Source organism: Tetrahymena thermophila (assembly GCF_000189635.1).
Source record: "Tetrahymena thermophila SB210 genomic scaffold scf_8254659, whole genome shotgun sequence".
Lineage (NCBI taxonomy): Eukaryota > Ciliophora > Oligohymenophorea > Hymenostomatida > Tetrahymenidae > Tetrahymena > Tetrahymena thermophila.
In genome coordinates, this window is record NW_002476426.1 from 610,812 (window position 1) to 634,157 (window position 23,346).

The 23,346-nt window shown below is 22.4% G+C and overlaps 10 protein-coding genes across 10 annotated transcripts; 3 read left to right on the forward strand and 7 right to left on the reverse strand. All coding sequences in view use genetic code 6, as the record gives it.

Annotated features, from left to right (window-relative positions):
* Positions 1-566: 566 nt before the first annotated feature.
* On the reverse strand, positions 567-1,268 carry TTHERM_000047249 (hypothetical protein; the record flags this gene model as incomplete). The annotated part of the gene is made up of 4 exons (XM_012797384.1): positions 1,047-1,268; positions 914-946; positions 805-861; positions 567-707 (listed from the first exon to the last, which is right to left on the reverse strand). Exons 1-4 carry the CDS (start codon positions 1,098-1,100, stop codon positions 567-569), a joined length of 285 nt encoding a protein of 94 aa, XP_012652838.1. The 5' UTR covers positions 1,101-1,268.
* A 1,262-nt stretch (positions 1,269-2,530) lies between these two features.
* Positions 2,531-3,748, reverse strand: TTHERM_00047250 (hypothetical protein; the record flags this gene model as incomplete). The annotated part of the gene is made up of 1 exon (XM_001014720.1): positions 2,531-3,748. The coding sequence occupies one exon, from the start codon at positions 3,746-3,748 to the stop codon at positions 2,531-2,533; it is 1,218 nt and encodes a 405-aa protein (XP_001014720.1).
* Positions 3,749-4,697: 949 nt separating this feature from the next.
* TTHERM_00047260 (NLI interacting factor-like phosphatase) lies at positions 4,698-10,325 on the reverse strand (the record flags this gene model as incomplete). Its single annotated transcript, XM_001014721.3, has 8 exons — positions 4,698-4,828; positions 4,881-5,037; positions 5,103-5,309; positions 5,446-5,886; positions 5,941-6,453; positions 6,575-9,145; positions 9,375-9,673; positions 9,830-10,325. The coding sequence occupies 8 exons, from the start codon at positions 10,323-10,325 to the stop codon at positions 4,698-4,700; spliced, it is 4,815 nt and encodes a 1,604-aa protein (XP_001014721.3).
* Positions 10,326-11,466: 1,141 nt separating this feature from the next.
* TTHERM_00047270 (hypothetical protein) lies at positions 11,467-12,474 on the forward strand (the record flags this gene model as incomplete). The annotated part of the gene is made up of 1 exon (XM_001014722.2): positions 11,467-12,474. One exon carries the CDS (start codon positions 11,467-11,469, stop codon positions 12,472-12,474), a length of 1,008 nt encoding a protein of 335 aa, XP_001014722.2.
* Positions 12,475-13,054: 580 nt separating this feature from the next.
* Positions 13,055-14,438, forward strand: TTHERM_00047280 (hypothetical protein; the record flags this gene model as incomplete). The annotated part of the gene is made up of 4 exons (XM_001014723.3): positions 13,055-13,270; positions 13,498-13,634; positions 13,899-14,061; positions 14,151-14,438. 4 exons carry the CDS (start codon positions 13,055-13,057, stop codon positions 14,436-14,438), a joined length of 804 nt encoding a protein of 267 aa, XP_001014723.2.
* Positions 14,439-14,598: 160 nt separating this feature from the next.
* TTHERM_000047299 (hypothetical protein) lies at positions 14,599-14,971 on the reverse strand (the record flags this gene model as incomplete). The annotated part of the gene is made up of 2 exons (XM_012797385.1): positions 14,599-14,709; positions 14,924-14,971. The coding sequence occupies 2 exons, from the start codon at positions 14,969-14,971 to the stop codon at positions 14,599-14,601; spliced, it is 159 nt and encodes a 52-aa protein (XP_012652839.1).
* Positions 14,972-15,870: 899 nt separating this feature from the next.
* Positions 15,871-17,972, reverse strand: TTHERM_00047300 (hypothetical protein; the record flags this gene model as incomplete). Its single annotated transcript, XM_001014725.2, has 5 exons — positions 17,414-17,972; positions 17,217-17,356; positions 16,669-17,100; positions 16,389-16,608; positions 15,871-16,304 (listed from the first exon to the last, which is right to left on the reverse strand). The coding sequence occupies exons 1-5, from the start codon at positions 17,931-17,933 to the stop codon at positions 15,871-15,873; spliced, it is 1,746 nt and encodes a 581-aa protein (XP_001014725.2). The 5' UTR covers positions 17,934-17,972.
* Positions 17,973-18,297: 325 nt separating this feature from the next.
* Positions 18,298-19,716, reverse strand: TTHERM_00047310 (transmembrane protein, putative; the record flags this gene model as incomplete). Its single annotated transcript, XM_001014726.3, has 1 exon — positions 18,298-19,716. One exon carries the CDS (start codon positions 19,714-19,716, stop codon positions 18,298-18,300), a length of 1,419 nt encoding a protein of 472 aa, XP_001014726.2.
* Positions 19,717-19,793: 77 nt separating this feature from the next.
* On the reverse strand, positions 19,794-20,531 carry TTHERM_00047320 (hypothetical protein; the record flags this gene model as incomplete). The annotated part of the gene is made up of 3 exons (XM_001014727.3): positions 19,794-19,998; positions 20,053-20,154; positions 20,215-20,531. The coding sequence occupies 3 exons, from the start codon at positions 20,529-20,531 to the stop codon at positions 19,794-19,796; spliced, it is 624 nt and encodes a 207-aa protein (XP_001014727.1).
* A 575-nt stretch (positions 20,532-21,106) lies between these two features.
* TTHERM_00047330 (concanavalin A-like lectin/glucanase family protein) lies at positions 21,107-23,244 on the forward strand (the record flags this gene model as incomplete). Its single annotated transcript, XM_001014728.3, has 6 exons — positions 21,107-21,186; positions 21,251-21,327; positions 21,424-21,494; positions 21,828-22,163; positions 22,617-23,048; positions 23,134-23,244. The coding sequence occupies 6 exons, from the start codon at positions 21,107-21,109 to the stop codon at positions 23,242-23,244; spliced, it is 1,107 nt and encodes a 368-aa protein (XP_001014728.2).
* Positions 23,245-23,346: the final 102 nt, after the last annotated feature.

Here is a 23,346-nt window from a genome sequence, read left to right on the forward strand (position 1 = left end):
TTAACTCATATATTTAAAAATAAAAAATAGTTTAATTTACATCCCTTCCCAAGTTTAATTAGAATCAATAAAATTTTATTAAAATTTAAATTTAACATTGTAAGGGGAGTAGGTGTTAATTTATTAATGAGTATTAACTGTTACAGAACGAATGAAATTTGTTTAAAATTGGTTGCCTTAAAATATTATTAAAAAATATAAATTGCATTTGCAAATTATAATAATAATTACAATTTAAATGAGCAAAAATATGCATATTTATGTGCGTATAAATAAACATTTCAATTATATAATAAAGACTTTACTGAATAATATGAAGATTTATACAATTTTTTATTAAAAGCTTAATATTAATTTTATAATTAAATATTTTATTTTTATATAGTTTAATGCAAAGTATTCAACACTTTATTTATTTAGATTGTTTGGATATTCTAAATTTGTGCTTAATGTTTAAATCTTCATTTTCTTTTAGATTTAACATAATTACTCTTCCTTTTAAATTAAAAATTAATTTAGAAAATCTAGAATATTTTTTTAATTATTTGACAGAGACTCTATCCAACTCATTTATTTTCCTAAGCCATTAACTAACTCTCTATTTACTTTTCTATTTATTCCCTTTCATATTCTACCTTCTTCATGTAATCTGCTTTTTAATTATCTAGATGCTCATCTAAAATTCTCAAAGCTGTAACTTTTTAGATCTTATTTTGCGAATAATAATAGTAAATATTTCTATCTCTTATACATATAATGTGTCATTTAAAATTTTAAAATCTAAATGAAAAAAAATAAAGTTACCTAGGTATAGGCTATATATGCATTTAAGGCTAATCCTAAATAAAGACCTCTATGAATCTAAATTTTAATATTACATTATATTTATAAGTGCGTAGAGAATTCAATTTACTATTCTATATTTGTCAATAAATAAATTTGCTCTCTATTTTTTATATAAAACAATTTTAAAAATAAATTATGCATAAATCTAAAGATATTTTCTATTCTGTTATCTTAAAATGTTAATAATAACTAATAAATACCTATGTAAAGTTTTCTAAATGTAAAACTTTTTGTAACTTTTGTAAGACTCCCATTAACTTTTTATGGCTATTAAATAATTAAGATCTTTAAATTTTAGAAATTTATAGGTTTCTATGTATCTATTTTTAAGTGATATTAATAATCTTATTGGATATATCTGATTGATTAGCAATCTATTAAAATTAAGCTTAAATTAAATTATTACTAAATACAAACAATTTTTATACTAAGAAGATATTAAATAAATTCTTAAATATTTAATCTATTTGAATAATTTAAACTCAAATTAATTATTTTTCTAGCTGTTTTTTAGATATGGTTTACATATTTATATAAATTTGATATTAAAAATAAAGATGCATTTTAACAATTTATATTGAATTTATAAAAAGTATATAAATTAGTGGTTCTGTATTGGAGCAGCATTAATTTTAAATTAAAACTATAATTCTTTTAATTTTTTTGATATGGCTCATTCCTCTTTTTTTGATAAAATTACACAAGAAAATAGATATGAAGTATCTTAGCATACTTACCCTAAATTCGTAAATACCTTTATTTTTTATTTAATTGAAATTTATTTCTATTTTATTATCTATTAATATTAATATCTTGAAAGAAATTAAATCAGCATTTATTTCTTTGAGTCAAAAGAATTAAAATGCATAGAGGGCGCTAGTCCAATTTTTTTAAGTAAATGCAAATTATTAAAAAATAAAATTTAATATAATAGAAAAATTTTAGTTATTTAGTTAGTTAGTTAGTTCTGTTTTAACATAGTATATCAATAGATATATGTATAAAATAATATTTAAAAAAATTAAGAATATATTATAGAAAGAGGAAACAAAATGAAGGATAAAAGAAATGAAGAATATAAAATATATAAATAAACGAATATAATTGGTTATAAAATAAATAAAATTTGTAAGATATATTTATTTAGTATATTTTAATAGTTATAAGATTAATGATAGTAGCTGTACTAAATATTTAGACTGTTTTTCCTTTTAAAAAAAAGATTTTGAATAGAATTAATCACTCTTTCATTACACTTTTAAGCCACAAATCAATAAATTTTGCAAATTTTTTTAAGTTACTGTTTATAATTTGATAAAAATTATCTTAAAATTAATTCATTAAAATAGCAAAAAAAAAGATTGCTTTTTTCAATTAAAATTAGTTAAATTTGAATGATTATAAATTTTATCCATAATCATTTTGTTTATTTTACTTTAATTTTTTTTTTTTCAATTTTATTACTATTTATGAGAAATTTAGCTTTTAATTTTATCAATTAAAAAAGAGAAGAAGATAATTGTTAAATTGAATTAAATAGAAGTTTATTTTGTTCTAGGCATCTTTTTATCTATTAAATTCCAGCTAAACTCTTACTCAATTCTAATTAATCTTCTAAAAATGTATGATTTGTTGTTAATTTAATGCATTTATTAAAAAATAATTTTGTCTTCTTTTCAAAAGCTCATTTCACTTTTTATGTATTTTCGAAGTGCTCTTAGAATTTGTAACTATGAGTATTAGCACAATGCAGATTTTTTTACTCGTTTGCATTAGTTGAATGATCGCGAGCACTCTCTTTTTCGCTTATTATATTTTCGTCTCCTTCGAGATACTTAACTGTTTGCTCTATTTTTTTATCTGAAGTTATCCTGTATAGTTGCTCTTTGTTTCCAGAGCTATTTCGTTGATTTTAAAACCCATTCGTTGCTTTTGAAGATTTTTTTGTTCCATTAAAACTCCAAATTTAATTTTTTTCGTTTATAGCAGAGTCTTCATTATTTTAAGTGTCAAAAACATTACGATAATCTGAATTCTCTATAGGACCAACTTCAGTTTACAAAGGAGGCTATATTTGACGCACATCATCTTCAGTGTTCAAATAATTTATATTGTTTTGGTATATATTCGAGCTCTCAGTAACTAACAGCTTCCTTGTATTCGGATGACCTTAAAGTTCAGGATTAAAAATAGAGGAAGGAGCATCTAAACCATAACCTACATTGGCATACTTTTTTTTTTAAACATCTTCCTACTCTTAAGATGTGCGCTTTTATAAAGAAATTTAAGTATTATCCGTAGTTGACTTATCTTAACCTGTATATAAGTTCTACTGATTAGTAACTCCTCCTGTTTACTACCTACTTTGATCATTTAACATTTTTGTTTCATATTATCCAACATTTTTTAAGTAATCAAGGTTATTTTATTAACTTATCTCATGAGTAACGCTTAAATGTTCTGCAGTTGCTTAAGTATACTTTTCAAATTTCCAAACTATTTTACCTCCTTTGCTAAAGTCAAATTTTTAATTAGTATTTACAATCTAATCCCAATCCATAGGTTTATTTTATATATATAGAACCCATAATTTACCTGAATAAGGCTACTTAACATTTTCTATTTCAACATTAAGAAGTCGATAAAGATAGTAGTGATAACGATCATCTTTTTTGCAGTAAAGTGAGTTAAAGCAGATGTCTATTTTAGAGTTTTTCTCATCTGCAAAGAAGATCGTATTCATTATATTCATAAGATAATCTTCCTTCTTGTTATTTACACCATGATATTTCAATTCTACTACATGCTAATTTTGAGGATCTACAATTTAAACTATTAAACAATTTGAGCTATCCTTATCACCTTTACTTGAAGAACTGCTGTTGCTTGGGGAGCATCCCATTTTTATAACTTTTTATTTTTATTTTGTATTTCAATTTTACTGATTCTTATTTTCAGCTATCCTCTCTATTAATACTTTTATTTTTCTTATGTATTTTTTTTCAATTGTATATTTAATTTTAATTATTTTTTAATATTTACAAATTAAACAGATGTCCACAATGTGATTTTTTTAAAAAGATAGTAATATAATCTATATCAAAATAACTTTAAAGACTATTCACGCACATATCAATTAATTCCACAATGTATTAATCTAAATTGGTTATCAATATCATTTAACTTATGTATTGCTAAAACTGATAACAAAAAATGTCATCTTATTTACATTAATGAATTTTAGTGTCAAATAAATTCACCAAAATTTTTATTGTAAAGCTTTACAAAATTAAGTAAAATTCTATTTCCTTTTATTTTTTAATGAAACATTAGCTAGATTTGTAATTCATTCAATCATATAAATTCTACTTTTATACCTAAAATTGATAAATTTAATTTTTTAGGTATTTATTACACTAAAGATATTATAATTTTAATAAATATATCAAAACTATTCTATGATTTAAAAAAATTTATTTTTATCATAATCAAAATATTTAATTACTTTAAAACTAATTATTTTTGCAAATATCTTATATAAATTTCTAGGTTTTTTTTAAAGAATTTTCATCTTAGGTTTTGTATTCGCTGGTTAGTATTATAAAGTGAATAAAATTTAGTAATTAAATTATATACATATATATAACAAAAGATTTACATTTTAAAAAATAACATATTAATATACTATTTATTATTATTAGTTTGATTGATATTAATAGGAAATTGTTATTATTATTTTATAATTTATTAATTAATATTATAATTAATTTTACTCTTAAAATAGTTTTTATATTTTCTTTATTTATTTTAATTTGGTTTATGGAAAAATTCTTAAAATTTAATGTTATAAGTCAGTCAATTTTATCAAGGACAATATTTAAATGTGGATCATTAATACCATTAAGTAAATTTTTCATTGTCTGTTCTCTTAGCTTTTATAAGGCTATTCTAACATCTCTGTATTTTTTGCTTTATGTAACATCTAAATTAATTAATTAAAAATTTATTAAAACATCAAAGCGATCAAATATTACCAATTAACAAAGGAATTAAATCGTATAATGCTCTATCTTCAGGATCTCCATACCAGCTTTAAATTAGTATCCCATTCATTGGTTATCTACAAAAATTTTCAGGGAGATTATCAATAATCAAAGTTTTAGATAAATCTCTACCTAATTTAGAAATATCCTTTAAAAAAATATATTTGTTTGTGTTTTATTTGCATTTAAATATATGAAAAAACAAATATTTACCTTGGCAAAACATCTTCCGTTTCTATCAGTATGTTATCTGTATAGTCTATGTGATATAACAAAAGTAGTATCTAATACATCTAAAATAAAATCTGCATAGTCTTTTAATGCAGCTGTAAAAATTACTATTTCGTAATACTCAGAAAGCTTTTAAAGGAAAATTTCTGCATGAGGACGAATCAAAAATTATCCACCTTCTTCTGGTATCTTTGTATTAAAAATAATTAAGATATACGTAAACAAGCTTAATAAATCAATTTTTAGATTAATTTTAATAATATATAATAATATTTAACATTTTTATCATTCTTTCTTTACTTAAAAATTAAAAATAAATGCTTACCTCTTAATAGTGAACAAGTGTTTCATCTAAGTCAAGTACTAGTGTATACTTATTTGGATTATCTATAGGAGGTAAATAAGGAGCTGGAATAGTACCAACAAGTCTATCTTCAGAGTTTTCTTCTTCATCGTCGTCATCATCTTATTAATCTTCATCAAGTTATGTGTAATAATCTTTTTGCTGTTACTTTATTGAAGCTTCCTATTGATTAGAATTTTATTTTGCGGCTATATATTCGTTTTAGCTATTTTATGATTATTCAACTTGTGGCTTTTTCTTTTGATTTGAGTCCTCAGATACCTTCTATTTTTCAGAAGTGCTATTTATGCTTGTATTCTTTGATTTTTCTGTAGAAGCGTTTTATTTAGAAGATATATCAGAAAAAGAATCTTCGATTGAACTCTTACTTTCTTTAGCAGCTTTCTCTCCTAGGTCTGAAATCTAATTTAAAAATCATTAAATTAATAATTTTTATGTTAAAAACTTTTAATTTACAATTTTTTAAAAACAGTCCATAAGGATAGACATTGTTCCTGAGACAGTCTAAATAGAAATATTATTTAGTATGTTTGCTATAGAAATGTAAGGTTCTTTATCATAGTTTTAGACAATATTTTTTAAATAAGGAAGTATTATATCACAGTAGTTACTTATAACTTGGAATTTATCTTATTTGTTTAAGCAGTTTTAAAATCTTTTCACCTTTGTCCTAGTTTCAAATACTTTTTTAATTTACTATTCAAGTTCTTTTGTGCTACCCGTAAAATTATATTTGCTAAATACTGTGTCAAGGAAAACAAAAAAGTTTAAATGGACATATTAAAGAGTGTTCTTAATATGGTTAGTGCAATCATCATCCTCATCAAAATCTTCATTACAATCATTCAATGATTCCTAGTTACTACTGGCTTTATTTAAAGATTCATGCAAACTTAGCATCACACATATTCTCTCTAAAATAAACATTCTAATTAAAATCTAAGATTGCTTAGTATCTGATCCTATTCTCTTTTTTATTCAAAATATTAAAATTAATCATTTCTTATCTAAAAAATCAAAAATGTTAAAATGAATGTTGCTTTTTAAATATTTTTTTAAATGTTGAAAAGTAAATTTATTGAAGAATTACTTCTAAATTATCGATGTTTTACTCTGCTATGGAATTTAAATAATTTTTACAATATTTAGTGGTCTACTTTTTGCTTTTGAAAGCATCCTTTTGGAGGTCAAATAAATTTTATTCTATCTAAAGCAGTTCTGTTAAATTTATTTTAGCTAAAGTACTCTTAGAAAGCTCTTCACTGAAGCAAGTTGTTGTATTAGCAGAGTCTACAGATTCTTGATCATTATTGAGGGCAAGTGAGCTTTTTTCATTTATACTAAGCTATTAATTTTTCTTAACAAGCTATTGATTAAGTAGTTAATTTCTTTCATCTACAACATTTTATGACTTTTATTTTAGCAAAATTTCATCTTAGTTTTATTTAGGTTGCTTTGATAGTTCACTTTAACTTTATGGAGGAAACATTTATTATTGCTTATTTATTTAAATAATTTATTAATTTTATTAAGTAACTTGTGGATTTAGCTTAGATTTATTATGTGCCTACTATTACAACTGTTGATTATCAGTCATCAATTAAGCTTACTGCAATTGCATTTCGTAGGAAGTTTGGAGTTATCCGAATGAAGGAAAATTGTTTTATGAGGCTTGCTGAGATTGTTTAATTTATGTTAAATACAGAGAATTATTTAATAAATTTGTAGATTCTTTGGGAATACACTATTATGTAGTATTTTTTTACTCTTCTGTCTATTCTTGCTAAATCTATTCTATCAATTAAGAATTAAATTAAAAATAAGTAGAATCTAGAAAATCTTGAGATGGTTTATTTCTTTATTTTTTTTGCTAGCCAGTTTAGCCCTATTTCTTATCGTTTTTTAATTTTATTTATTCTTGAATAGCTTTCAAAAGCTCATTTTAATTTTAAGGATTGATTTTTTTTAGATGTTAATTCTCATTATTGTTATTCAGTTATTAATTTCCAAAAAAAGGAGAATTTTATGAAGAGCCCTGCTGTTATATTTGTTAATTTTAAATATTTTTCTATGATTGTTATTGCTATTGTAGTTATTGCTATTACTAATTTGTTTGCTTTTAGTTTAATATAGAATTAGAAGATTTATTTAAATCTGTCGATTTTTATTAAGAAGATGCTGAAGATGTAGATGATTAGCTAACACCTCCTGAAATATTACCATTATTATTTAAAGGAGTATTGGCTTGCTTTGTTTTTTATAAGTTATTTTATTTTTATTATAAAGTAAGTAATTGCTAATTACTATTCTTTGCTTCTTAGCTAGTACCTCTAAGCGATTACGTAAATTGTTATGTTTACTGAGTTTATTTAGAATTTTAAATTTGAGATTAAGGTCCTTGTTATTGATTTTAATTTTAGCTAAAAGTATTAGTAGAATGATTTGGAGATTTTGATGGTTCTCTCTATCCTTAATTTTAATAGTTATTGTTGTTGCAATTATTATTTACATTTACTGTGGATGCTAAATTTTTTCCTAAATGGTTTGAAATAGAAGAAATATTCTCTTTAGCACTGTTTTGTTGTATATTATTATTTAAAGACTGTTATGAAAAATAGTTGTTTGTCCTCAAAGGTGACTTATTCTAGGATTATTGCTGCTAATTTAAATATTACTACTACTCTTGCATTTATATTATATTTTATAGAGACTGGTGTCTTTCAAAAATTTCTAAATTCTAATTTATAGGAGTAGGTGTGAGTCTTCTTTTTTGTAAATCATTTAATAAATCATTTTGTTGAGCAGCTTGTTTAAGGTTGCTAGAAGAAGCAATATTAGTTTAATTGAATGAACTATTATTGACATTTGAAAAAGATGAGTTGTTATTATTAGACAGAGGTTATTTAGATGAAGAAGTGCCAACTATTTACAGATATGAGTTATCATTCAAAGATTTTTGAGATGTTAAGTTATTATTATTTATAGAACTACTAAGAGGAGATTTATTTCTTTATTATTACTAATTACTAGTTTAGGTTTTGTTTAATGTTTAGTTTTAGCTTGTATATTTAGGAGTTATAGAACGGTTGTTTTTATATGCCTGTTCTATAGCATCATCTTACAACCTTAGCTTTGAATTTGACCCATTTCTATTTAAAGTAGCTTAATTTTATTGTGCCTATTAGGTCTTAGATTTATTAAGCAAATTTTGTGTCGATTTATTAATATTTTTAGAGTCCAAGTCAATCATTTGCAAGTTCTTAGATGAATTACTTGATTTTAATAATTTTTATGAATATGAATCATTAATATTATTGTTAGAGTTGAAATTTTATATTTCAATTGAGGCCATATTTTTATAAGCAGTACCTTGATTAAATGAGCTATTAATTTGAGTTTAATTGTTTTGACTTGGACTACTTTATCTGGCTGTTGGATTTTAATATGAAACTTAATTTTAAAGTCTATTTGATAATTAATTTGAGCTTGTAATCAGATTATTATATAAATTATTTTATGTTAAGTTACTATTTGATTGATTAATAAATTTATTTTTATCATTACTACTCTCTCTACTTCTTAAATGGCTAATTTCATTTCTGTTTGAATAGTTCACCTGATTGGATTGATTAGAATTTATGGGTGAAATCTAATTAACATTCTAATTTATAACATTTAAAAGAATTTATAGATTATGATTAAATAACATTGTAAATAATTGAAATAAATTCATTTTTTATTAAATTTTGTATTTGCATCATTTGCTTTTTTAGTTAATAAATTTTGAAAACTAATGTCTTTCAAAATTTATGAACCCAGAAAGTTATTTCTTATTAATTAAATTTAAATTTTCATATGAAAAAATATATAATTTAATTTTATTTTTTTACTTAGTCTGTTTTATTTAGATTTGACTTTGAGTAGCTGCTTTGTAATTAATACTAAGAAGTCTTTTCTACATTCTGAGTATTTCCCATTAAATCTTTAAGCATTTATTAAACTTTGTTTGTACTTGGAGCAGGACTTTTCTACTAACTGCTATAGTTATTACTACTAGAGACTACTTTTCCAAAACTGGAATTCAAATTATCAAAAGAGGAGTCTATTTTATTTCTGCCAAGACTACTTTTCCTTTCCATTAAATCAATATTGATCTAATTATTATAATTATTACTTTCACGGCGAGAATCTATTTAAATATTAATAATTTTTTAAGATAACTTTAAATTTGCGCAAAGTAACTAAATAATTTAACTTAAATATCAATTTTTAAATGGTATTAAAATAAGCAATACTATTTTCAATTTTATTTAAAATTACAACCATAAATTTTACAAAAATTTACCTTGCGCCGTAATAGCTCTCTAAGAAGGTGAATTTTAATTTTAAATTACACTAGTATTGTTGAAGTTATTTCTCAAAGGAGAAGAATAAGTGTTTTAATGATGTAGAGGTTATTGTTGCTGATAGGACTATTGCAACTACTATGATGTTACTGGGCGGTTCTTTTAATATGCCTCAATCATTTTATTTATATTTGAAGTTTATTATTAGCTTGAATTTCCCTAATTCTTTAAAGCTTGATAGTTTTATCCTCCATTGATATATGCATTTTAATAACTATTGTTATTTTAAGGTGACTAAGTATTATTACTGCTACTATTCAATCCAGTGCGGTTCATGGTTTCTTAAATATACTAATTATCGCAATAATTTAAATTCTATTGCTACTTCTTCATTAAATTCTTTAAGTTATCTCTGCTACTTGCATTTCCTAAATTTGATGAGGAACCTAATCCACTCCCATTATTATTTTTAAAAGTATACTACTATTGAGACATAGTTTTAAATTTAAAAAATAATAAAAATGATGTTGTTAATTCAAATCTACTGATCACAATATGAGATTTTTATTAAATGCTAATTGCCTTTTTTATATATACTTGAAGGCGTCTTTCCTAAAGCTTTAAGTGCTTGGGCTTTATTGGCTTTTTAAGTTGGTAAAAGAATTGTCGCCTGTTTAAAATCTAAGATGAAAGTATTTTAAATGTTTTAATACCCTATCAATATTTATCTCAATAGAATTAATATGAATTATTCAGCTGTTATTTATATAAATTAGGGTTTTTTTTTTGTAAATTTTTAATTATTATTATCTATGCAAATTTATTTAAATTACTTTTTGACTTTTTTTTATTTTCAATTAACTACTTTGGTAACTTAGTTTAATTCATGAATTCTATGTGTGTGTTATTTGAAGTTCTTTATTTTAAAAGATTATTTACTTCCACATTTTCATTAAACCAACAATTTATTTGATTTGTGCAATTTTTTTTTTTGCTTCAAAAAACCAAATCGCAATCATAAAAATTTGTTTGTTTAAAAGAATGCACAAAATTAGTAAAGTCCTTTAATATAGATACAAATACATACAAATATATAATTTTAAATTCAGTTTTCATAGATTTTGAACTTTTCCATAAATTCCTATTTTACTTCGTTAATTTCTTAGTTTTGTTTGAGTATCTGTCTGATTTTCATAAATAATCATAAAGATATATTCAAATTTGTATACACTATTATAGATAGAAAATAAATAAAAATTTATTTTTAAAATTCAACGTTAGCATAGTATATCTTGTTAAGTTATCAATTCAGTGATTTGGAGTTTACAACTTAGTAATATTTTCATGTAACTTTTATAAAAGTAATTATTACAGATAAAATCAGACAAACAGAAAATTGTAAAATACCTGTTTTTAGCTTTAATTATTTAAATATTTATTTCTGATAAAATATATTTATAATTAAGATTATATCTTTAAATCTAAAAGAATCTTAAGATATTTGCTTCCATTAATAAGAAAGAAATAAGAGTAACTCTAAAGTAAAATTTGAAGATAGTTTTTTACATCAAAATACATTTTCACGGACAAACAAATTTTGAATAAAGCTCTCTAAAAAATTAACAAAATTATTTGAATGCTTTTAAAGAGGTCCCAAGGTTTATTTAAATCTTATCGCTTTCTCTGCTTTAGGAATCAAAATATGTTTTGCATTAATACACATGTATACAACAGATAAAACTATGCAAATTTATTGATAGAGTAAATAAAAGAACCCCTTATTTAAAGATAGTAAGAACTCTTAAAAGTTGAAGAAACAATACAAAATCTAAATGAATTTGAACAACTGTAATAATATGTTAAAGATTACCAAAGTATGGTGATCAAGCAAAAAGAAAACATAGATGATTTGATGGAGTACTATGTAATTGTTTTTCTATAAAAGTTGACAGATATGGAGAGAGAAATAAGCTGCTCTAGTGTATTTCAGCAGGAAAGAAGCGAAATAATAAATGTACTTAATGACATTATATTAAAATACCTTAACAATTTTAGTAAAGAGTCTCTGCTCGTTATATTAAATTTTATCACTGAATCTCCTATTGATGATAAAAGAAAGTTCTTTCGTATATTTGAATTTGCTATAGCCAGAACTTAATTTGTAATGAAAATGAAAGAAGAGCAACTCTCTTTGCTTTTGTAAAAAATAGAAAAACTATATAAAAAAGGATATCTTTAATAAGATATATTCATAGAATTAATTGAAAAAATAGAGTTTTCTATCGTAGAGCAGTAGCTGAAAGATTTTGAACCTGCTGATTTAGCTTCTGTTGCCTACATCTACTCTACACATTACCAAGGGACTGAAGTCTTTTTTTATTAACTTAAGGAAAATCTTTTAAGAGTGTTAAAGTAAATGAATGTCGAATAACAAGTAGTTACATATTGGTCATTAGTTAATTCTGGATATTTTTCTTCAAACATAATTTTACCAGACTATAAAATAAAATGGATTCTCAACCAACAAAACGAGCTTAAGATATTTTATAAATTACTTATAACAAACGCATATACTTAACAAAAACATCTATATTAGAGATCTATAACAAACATATTTAATTCACTTATAGCTAGAGACAAATGAAAAAAAATACTATTACACCATCCCTATTTTTTTATGATTATTAATTATTGATTAAAATTATTAAGAAATAAACAATAAATTGCCAACAAAATGTATTTATTTTAATGTTACATAAAAATATTTATTTACAAAATAAAATAATTAAAATATTCATACTCTAACACAAAATAAATATGTAAAAACACTAAAGAATTTTTTAAAAGCAAATAATTTTTTTTTAATTAATTAAAAAAATATGTTTTAATTTAGAAAAAATGAAATGCATTTGATATAATTTCATTCATTCATAAATTAGTAAAAAATTATCATTTTTCTAAATCTTTCTTTTTTTAAATTTTAATTGAGGTGATGGAAATAAAAAGAAAATATAAAAATAAAGCAGATATCAATGAATAATCATTTAATAAAAGGATGAAACAACAATTCCTAAGAGAGAAAGAAATTATTAAATAATCGAACTCAAGAAACAAACAAACACTTAATTAATTAAAATAAGCGCATTGATTCTTTTGTAAAAGATATTAAGAAAAATAAAGAAAGATTTAGAGTAGAAATATAATAATAGATATTAATAGTAGAAATGAAGAAAGTAGTTAAGAGAATAGATTAACCCATTATTTTCACTTACAATGTTATGCTTAATGTATATAAAAACTTTGGTTAAAAGCATTTCGAACATATCGAAAACCATTTAAGCAAGTAGACTAACATGAAGGCGATTGTTCTCCCCATTATCAGCTACCCTGAAGATTCCATCGAAAGCAGAGCCAAGCAAGCTTCTTAAAAAATTCCAGAAGTAGGGATTCACATAAAATTGTTTTGAATATATAAAAATGAAACAGCTAATAATATGATTTTGGTTTCTGATATAAAGCAATTAGACTTAAGCATAATTACTTTAATGAAACATTTTAAACATGAGCTAATTTCATTAAGCAGAATATCTTCATTTATCATAATAATTAATTATTGCAAAATTCAAATCAAGAAATTAATATATTTTTAAATATTAAAATAATCTAGCTCTTAAGCAAACATAAAGCTGATAAGGCTCACATTATTTCTTACAGTACTTCTGGTGTTGATATGAGATACTTGATTTCTGAATTCTAAGGAAGTTAATACATTTCTTCTCTTTCTACTATTGCTTCTCCTCACAAGTAAAAATAAATGAAAATATTGAACACAAATAGCAATCTAAAATATAATCAAATACGTTAAAAGAAACACACTAAACTATAAATATTTCAATCAATAAATAGTATTTTAAAAAATATTTTATTACCCAAGCTCATTAATTTTAAAAAAACAATTTTATCTTAAGAAAAACAAAAAACAAATAAAAACTTATAAAAAAAGCTGTGTATTTTTTTATGAAAAACAAATATCTTTAAATTATATTTAATTTTTAACTTATGATAAAGGGGTGCTAAGGTTATTACTGCTTATGAGAGAAAGCTCATTTTTGACCAACATTTATAAGCTATATCAAGATTAGTAGGTTTAGACATCTCTTCTTTCTAAGAATATCGTCCTACAAATATTAGAGATTTCAACACATTTGTTTTAAATAACCCTAAAGTTTAAGTAAAATAAATTTAATTCTACTTTAAAATTAAAAGCATCATGAATGCAAACTAAAAATTATGCTAAAAATTAAATATAAAATATTAAAGTACTTCACTGTTGGAGGTGAAAAAATGGCCGCCCAATGTGCAGACTCTTTAAAATCTTCTAATGGTGCTTTATTTAGTGAATTTAACGGAACATCAGGAGCACCCATTGATAATGATGGTGTTTTCTGCTTTGATGAAGTTCAATGGGGTACCCATCTTTTAAATTTTGAAGCTGATCACTCTGATTTAGTTGGTTTAGGTCGTGGAAACTTTAGATATGAATAAGTTATCGATTTATTAATTTAAAATATACGCTACAATTTCGGTACTCCAATTGGAGAGTAATGATTACTAAGATGATAATCAAATAAAATTAATTAAGTATATTTTTTTGATTTAGAAACTGATAATTAATTTATTCTGCTCTTTTAAGTAATTATAATATGTATTAAATAAATAAAACAAATTAGAGCTATGTATTTATTTATAATCTATCCCTCTAAATCGATCATACTGTTTATTTTATTATCCTTATTTCTTATTTATCAATCATTTAAAAATTAAACCTTCCTACCATTTATATTTTTATATTCAAAGTTATTAGATAGCTACTATTTTACTAAAAAATTAATTAAAACATTTATTATCAAAATTGCTTCTCAAAGACAGCAAATTATAATCAAAAATAATAAGCAAACATTCAATTTTATAGAATTCAATTTTGATAAATATAGTAAAATAAATGAGATAATTCAAATTTACTATTCATATTATTATTTTTTTAATTATGTCAAATGTGATTATTGCAAATTATTTTTTAAAGAATTTCTTACTAGTAAAAAACGAATGTCTCCCTAAGCTTGAGGTCTTAAAATGCACATCTATAACATTTAATGATGTAATAATTGAAAAATCAGAATGTTTTAATTACTACTAAAGTGTGCTTAATTGCATGATTGAGCACAGAGATTGCTTAGAGCATTTTTATTTAAAAGCATACTAAGAAAATTATGATGATAGAGAATTATATTTTTTTTACGATTCTTGTGAAAACTTTTGCTCGATCAGTAAAAACATAGATATTTTTGAAAAGGTGTATAAATGTTTTGATAAAAATATTGAGTTGCTAAAGAAGATCTGAAATTTTAATCATCAATTTAAAAGATAAATTTCTAACAAAACTTATTATAATAAATTATAAAAAAATATATATATATATATATATTTATAAATAAATAAATAATTCTATTTATCTTGACTAGCTAGCTATCTAACTAAATTAATAAAATAAATTATTTAATGATACTAAAAATAAAAATGAAATATATTAATGAATATAGCTAATAAACATTAATTCTAAAAGTAAAAACCTTTATGTAAAATGTTTGTTTGTTTTTTGATTGATTGATTGATTGGCTTTTCCCTGCTATAGTTGATTAGTTATTTCAGAAGATTTATTTTTTATTGTATTAAAAATAAAATTAACAATAGTAATCAAATAAAATAATTTAAAATATCAAAAGAACATTTATTGAATATTTTATTCTTTCTTATATTACATTAAACTAATATTTAGCTTAAAATTATAACAATCTTATTATCATTTATGAATAATTAATTTAAAAAATTTTTGAATAACACAACTTCTTTTATTTAATTAAGAACACAAATTTAATATAAGTAAAATAATTTTCCTTCTCTTTTTTATAAAATAAATTTAAAAATTATTTTTTATTACTATTTACAAATTTTAACTATATTGGTTATTTATTTTATTTGGTCATTTAAAAACCTTTGAGTTTTTGTCTTATAATTTATTTATAGTTTTAAAGATTTTTTACTAATTTTATCTTCTTAGTTTAATTGTGCTTTACTCATAGTCTTTTACATAAGATGGTTTACTCATTTCTTTCTTTTCTTCATACTATTGTTAGCTTATTTGCTTATGAAGTTATTTAATTTATTCTACTATTTGTTCTTCTTTTTAAACAATAGGAAGAAAATCTTTTAAGAAAATATAGAGGATTTTAACTTTTTAATGACCTTAGATCTTTTAGTTGATAATAGATTCAGGATTTTTTACTATTTTCTTTAATTCTATAATTAAATCTTCGTATTTCACTGTTTTTGTTTCATAATAATCTTATTTAGACACTCCTAAAAATATCCTCAGCAAATCAATCAAGCTATCTTCAAATCTTTTATTTATAGCCTCTTTATTTTAAAAAATTTGAATATTATTATAAAAGCAAATGAAAATTTTTATTGATGTCTTTATAAAAAAATATTAAAATATACTTTATAATTCTGAAACTCCCTCGAAAAAGCTTGGAAATTGTTCAATATTTCTCTTGGCTTATTTAATAAAATAAAAATCTTCAAGTGCCCAATCTATTTCTTCTTTTGTTTCTTCTATTATGTCAAATTAGTTTGCTTCAGTACTTTAATCTTTATAATTTGATATGTGCACAAAGTGCTTCAGCTCTTACAGAGCATCAATTTCTTTAAGTTCTTTTATCTGTAATAAAATATATTTGAATTCATTTTATTTAAGTTTTATTATATAAAAAATTATTACATTATTCACATAGCTTATAAATTCGCCTACACGCTTTCTTTTATTTTTATAAAATTTTTTCTTTGTCTACTACTAATCATTCTCTGCCTAGACCTGCTTGGCTAAATCAAAAATACCTTTGTTAGAAAATATATACTTTAACTAGTTTTAATTAATCCTCTCGCTAACTATGTTGATTATATCTTGAACTTTGATTTCATCTTTGTTAATAAGAATATCTTCTAAGTTAAGAATATCAATGCAATTCTATACCATTAATTTCTTAACATTTGGTCCTTAAATCATCAAATCTCTGCTTAGGCTTGACATATCTAGCAACGGATTGACTTTATTTTTAGGGTGTATGTCATCATCATATGTTGGATTATATGAAATATACTAAAGGTAGTCATCTTAAAAAACATTTTTGTTTTTTTCAAATTAATCAAGTTACTAATTTATAAATTGATGAAAAATAAATATTTATTTATAAAATATATAAAAAATATTCAAAAAATACAAAAAAAGTTATCATTTTAGCAAATTATTTTTAAACAGATCTTACTTACATTAAATTCTTATATGCAAGAGATTTATCTTTAGTGTGAATTTTCTATTTATTTCATCTGATTCTAAGATTGATCTTAAATCTAGACACCGCCTTTATATTGAACCATAACATTTTCTTCTCTTATTTTCTCAATCTCATCTTATAAGTTGATAAATATAATTAAAATTTAACAAAACATGATAAATAATTAATTACCAATTGTTGTTGGTAAATTGTTCAATCTTTTATCTTCTAATTCTTGTATTCTTTATTTGTCTAGTTCTAACATTTTTTGCTTTTCAATATCTGCACTTTCCACTCTTTCTCTTTTATTTATTTTTTCGATACACTGCAAAGCTTGCTCTACATATATGCTTCTAGGTTTAAACAAATTTTATTTCTAATCAATTTTCACAACAATTTCAGATTGTTTAACTTTTTCATCTCTAAATTTTTAGCATTTTTCTAAGTTATCTAAGAATTTTTCAGAAATTTAAACAGGTTTCTCTGATATCATCTAGGTAAAGTAAGAACTCTCTTTTCCATTTTTTTGCTATTAATTAACTTTTTGATTTTAGTCTTGCTAAGAAAGTATCTAGCTCTATTATTAGATTTATGGACTAATAGGAGTATCAATTTCATAGATTTCTACAAGTTGCTATTTTTTTCTTTCTATTTATCTTTAGCAATTAGGTACTATTTTTTGAAGGTTTGGAGAAACTTTTACTCTTTACATTTATTTCTACTTTTGATGATTAGAAAAAGTATATAGTAAATAACTTATTATTTGTTTAGTAATATTAATAATTACCACATATGTCAATAAAATCTATTTAATTAAAATTTAATTTTATTAAAGTTTGTTGGTGAAGTATGAAAGAAATATATTTACATGTAATATTTTATGGGATAAATCTAAATATTTTTGCTTGGTTTCTTTAAACATAAAGAGTAGAATTCTTTATTTGAGTTTATTATAAATTTAAAACAGTATCAATATTGAAAATAAAATAGATTATAAAATATTTTATTTGGTATTTAAATTAATTTTTATTTTATATATCATTTGATAATTTTATTTTTATCAAAATATACAATTTTCATTCTAACGATTTTAGTATTTAAGTTAAAAATTCAACTTGCTTCTCATCTTTAAGTATGTTTTGGTAAAAATTTTAAAGATCTTGATATCTTTTTTTTATATCAAATTTTAACTCACTCTAAAGCTTAAATAAGTCAACAGGACAAAGCTACATCCAAAACTAGTCTTGCTAATACATTGAATTCATAAGGCAGTCAAAATATATGCAGTGGTCAATCCCAAAAGTATGGAGACATTCATGTAAGCTAGTACTAATAATTTCATATATTGTTATGTTTTTCAATGAAACAATACATATTCTATCTCCACAAGCCCTGCCTACCAAATTAAAATCAGGGTTATCTTCTTCTATAATATCTTCATCAACAAAAAATACATTTGTGTATGACTTCTTTTCTATATATTCTAATAATACATCAAATAAGGAAAATACTCCAACTCTACCTCCTCTTTATTTCAAAGGAAATTCTAATTACTTTTTTTGATCAATTATGCTTATTCTTTTGCCTTTGAATTTTTTCTGAAAAGTGAAATACTCTAAAAATTCTACATAAATAGTATCTAAACTAAAAAATGCCTTAAAAGCCTAAAGAATAACATTAGTATCAACTAATTTCTCTATATCAGACTGCTTTCCAACAAAATATAACATGATTTTGTTTCTACCCGATTTTTAAAACCTAAACCTCCCTGTTCCTTCTTGATTTGTTTCTTCCTCCATATTTAAGAATTCTTTCACATTTTAACCTTCATCATAAAGCATAATATTGTAATCATAAGGTGCTTTGAATATGTCTTTCATTTTTTAATTATAAACATCATTAGGTATTTTTTCTTTGCTCTTAAAGCCTAATAGCGAATGCAAGTTATCAAAATGGTTGTATTTTTAATCTGATTTTTTCATTTTCTTTTCTTTATTTTTGAATAATGTTAAATAGTTTATGTATAAAAAATATATCATATATAAATGAAACAATATAGTTTAAATAAATAGAAAATTTTCTTTTATAAAACAGAATGCGTCTCTATCAATTCTAGTTTCATTTTATAGAAACACTAAAATGAAAAACAAATACGCTTATATTTATTTACAAATAATTGAACAGCGAATTCTCAGCAAGGTTTTTTTAATTAATTATTTATATATCCTAATTTTATAGTTTTGTATATTTGAGTTATTAATATATATAGAAGTTCTAAGATTAGCTGAGAAAATGTTTTCCTTTATAAAGTTATTGAAATTTTATTTAGTTTCAAAGCAATATATGAATGAGCCACTTTAAATATTATTCTGTAGTTTTAGAATAGAGAGGCTTCTTCTTTTAAAGATGAATAGTGAACAGATCAGATTTTTCCAAAAGTAATTATTGCTATTTATATTTTATATGACTTTGCAATTTTAAGAAAAGTGATTCATTAACTAACTATCTATCTATCTAACTAATTAACTATTATTTCAGTAGTAAATTTTTAATTATTTTTTAAATATTTAACTCAATCAGATAATTGTTTCTATCCTTCCTCTTCTGTATCGCTCTCCTCAATTATAACTTTTAGAGATTCTTTTTATTTGTTTTCAGTGATTGATTTTTATTTCCCACTTATGAATTTTGTTCTTTGTAAAAAGTTCATAAAGTTACTCATCAATGTATTCATAGAGTTTCCTTTGTAAAGAACTAAGCTATCGCTTGTGCATGGTCTTAAAAAGTAGAAAAGGTTTAATATTTAAAAATACATGGTAGAATAATTTTACTGGACTTCCTGGCAAAGGTTAAATATAACATTAACTAAATTTTTTTGCTAGTGTTTAAATAGATTAATGTCTTTTTATCCATCAGTAATTCTTACATATTTGCTATTTTAAAAATCAAGAATATATTCAATATGAAATATTTTTAAATCAATATAAATTTACATCTAAGGTTTGGATTTGTCAGTGTGCTAATGTTAATGTTTCTTTTTATAGCATATTTTTTCTGAATGAGAAATTTTTATATTTTTGGTGAACATTTTAGTAAGATCAGAATACAGCAGGTCTAAATTTGAGTCTGATTAATTTTTTTCAATATTCATTGAATCTTCTTCATCGTTTATGCTAAGTCTACTAAAGGCCTATATGAATTTATACTTTTTATATGAGGATTCTCCTAAAAATTCACTTTCGTGCTATGGAAAATCTTCATCTTCATCAATTTCAACAATTTCATGCTTTCTTTTACTGTTTATCTTCATTTTATTTATAGTATTTTCTATCAGTAGTAATAAAATTAGTATTTCTTTATAGATTTTAAGCAATCTTTTCTTTTATTAATTTATTAATTTGTTAAAATTGAAAAAATATGTTAATATTCTTTTTAATGAATGGTTTTGTGTTGATTAGTTATGACTTTCTACTTTCTTTTTTTTTCAAAATTATACATTTAAATACAGTCAAAATCATTTAAAAAATATACTCTACTTTCTTTTTTATAATTTTTCATTTGAGAAAGCTAAAAATATTTTTTTATTAAAATATTTATATTTATTACATAATATTTTATTAAAAATGAATTAATTTTGAATCACAAATTATTTGTTAGAATTAAAAATTTTACAAATGCTTAGTTAAAAAAGATACTATTAAGCAAGCAATATGAATGTATGTATGATTAATTAAAATAATATATAAATGTGAATAGAAATTGCATAAATATAATAGAAGTAATTAACTTAAAATAATAGTATTTATAAATTAGGAGTAGGGAAGTAAAATCTATAAAGCAAAAAAAAGGCTATAATACATTAATAGAAATTAATAGATAATTATTATGATAATAAAAACTTATAAGTACTAAATTATTTTCATTTTAGTAGCTTTTGTAGGAGTATTCGCTTTCCAAGATTTTGTGTACATTTAATTATTCATTTCGGATTATGATTTAACCAATTTAAATGTAAAATAAACTAATTAGCTCACATGAAAATATTAATCTCAAGGATTTTAATAACTGCGATATTGAAGTATAAAATAACCTTTGCTTATTTAATGGTAATTAGAAATTTGAACTAAGATTATAATTTATTTCTATTTCTATCAACCATTACTAATGAAATAAATATCATTAAATTAATTAAATAATAATAGGAGATCTAGTTGTTAATACTCCAGAAGTTGATTCTTCTCTAATAGCATTAGTCAGCTTTGATAAATCAAGAGTAAAATCTTTTTAATTAAAGCTCACATTAATTTCCTAAAAAATCTATTTGATTTATGTTCCTATTTCATTTTTTTTTTTCCGTTTTTCAACCAATATGCATTATCTTTTAATATGATTTCTATTTAATATCTAAAACAAAATCTTCCTATTATTTTTAGTTATTATTTTTAATTAATTTTGTAAAAACGAATAAGTTAAGATTTAATTACTTCAAAATTAAATTGAAAAAAAGCAACAAAATATTTTATATTAATTTAATGAAAAATTATATATTTGTAATATTTACATCAAGTCAGTTATTTATTAAAATATATTTATATGATTAATATAGATCATGGACGAATCTTTATCAAAAGCAACAATTTATAACAAAAATATTCAAGAATCTACTGGCCTCAAGGGTTATGGAAGAAGTGGACGCTTGAGCAAAAAAGAAAGCTTTCTATAAATACACAATCTGCCTAAAATAGAATAGGAATATTCAATATAATTCTCTTTGTTCATACATTAGATATTTAAAGAAGATGTAACTTCTTTTGATGACAAAAAAATTAGAATACTCCAAAAGTTTCATTCAGATGATAAAAAAAATTTGAAATTGACATTTGGGTTAGATTCAAAAAGATTATTTTTATCTTTACCTGTAGGAACAGATGCTACTTTTAAGGTAAATTATTTTTTCTAACTTATTTTAGTTTTAATTTATTTATTTATTTCTTAACATAATTAAATAAAATTTTTATCCTTTTACAATAAAAAAATTAAAGAAACAATTTTATTGATAATAAAAAAATTAATTATTAAAAATAAATTAAAAGAAACAATTTTATTAAAATAAGCAAAAAAAAAAAACAATTTTTTGAAAAAATAAGTCAAAAGAAATTATTCCATTATAAAAAAAGAATATTATTAAGAAAGAATTTTATTAAATAAAAAATAGAATTTTAAATGAAAAATAAAATTATGAAAACTAAAAATAATTAAAATTTTAATATGATTCCAGTAAAATGTAAAAGTGGTATTCATAAATCAGCATATTATATTGATCTCATTAATTTTTGTCATAATTATTTTGAAATAAGTGTAAATACTATTTAATGTCATATTTTATAATTAACAGACCCTAGAATCGTTTTCTAGAATTTAATTAAGAAAGTGGGTATAAATCACTATTGTGAAATCTGATGATAAGATTAAGCTATATATTAATGGTTCCCTAGAAGGTTACATATCCCCTTCTGATAAATTTACTTATGAAATTGAGCAAAATCCTTTTATTTCTTTTGGAAATTAATTGGCTGTTGATAAATCCACAGATGAAAACTTTTTAGATTACTTGATTGATGATGTTAGAGTTTACAATAGAGTTTTACAAAGCCATGAGATATTTGCTAAATCAGAGCAATTTCTAGGTGGCACTTCCAGTGATTTCTACAGATTTTCATGCAGAAATTGCCCCAGAACTCAAGTTGCTTGTCCATAAGATTATCATATTTGTAATTCTTTTGAAATTCTTTCATAAGGATTCCAATATGCAAGATCAATGGGATGGGTAAAATATTTATTTAAAAATATGCTTTTTATTCTAAAAATATTTTAACGAAGCTTAAAAAACTTTTATTATATCCATTTAATAGGTAGATCCCATAAGTCCCTTTATATGGACAAGCGAAGGTATGATTAACAGTAAATTGGATGGCTAGGTTGGTTTAGGTATGTGTTGCAAGGATATTGTGTATCAAGGATGAATGACCTTACAGAAAAACTTTTAATTATGATTCTAGGAGATAAATTTAAAGAAGTCTTCAATAAGTAAATAAATTGATAAATCAGTGAATAAGAGCTTGAAT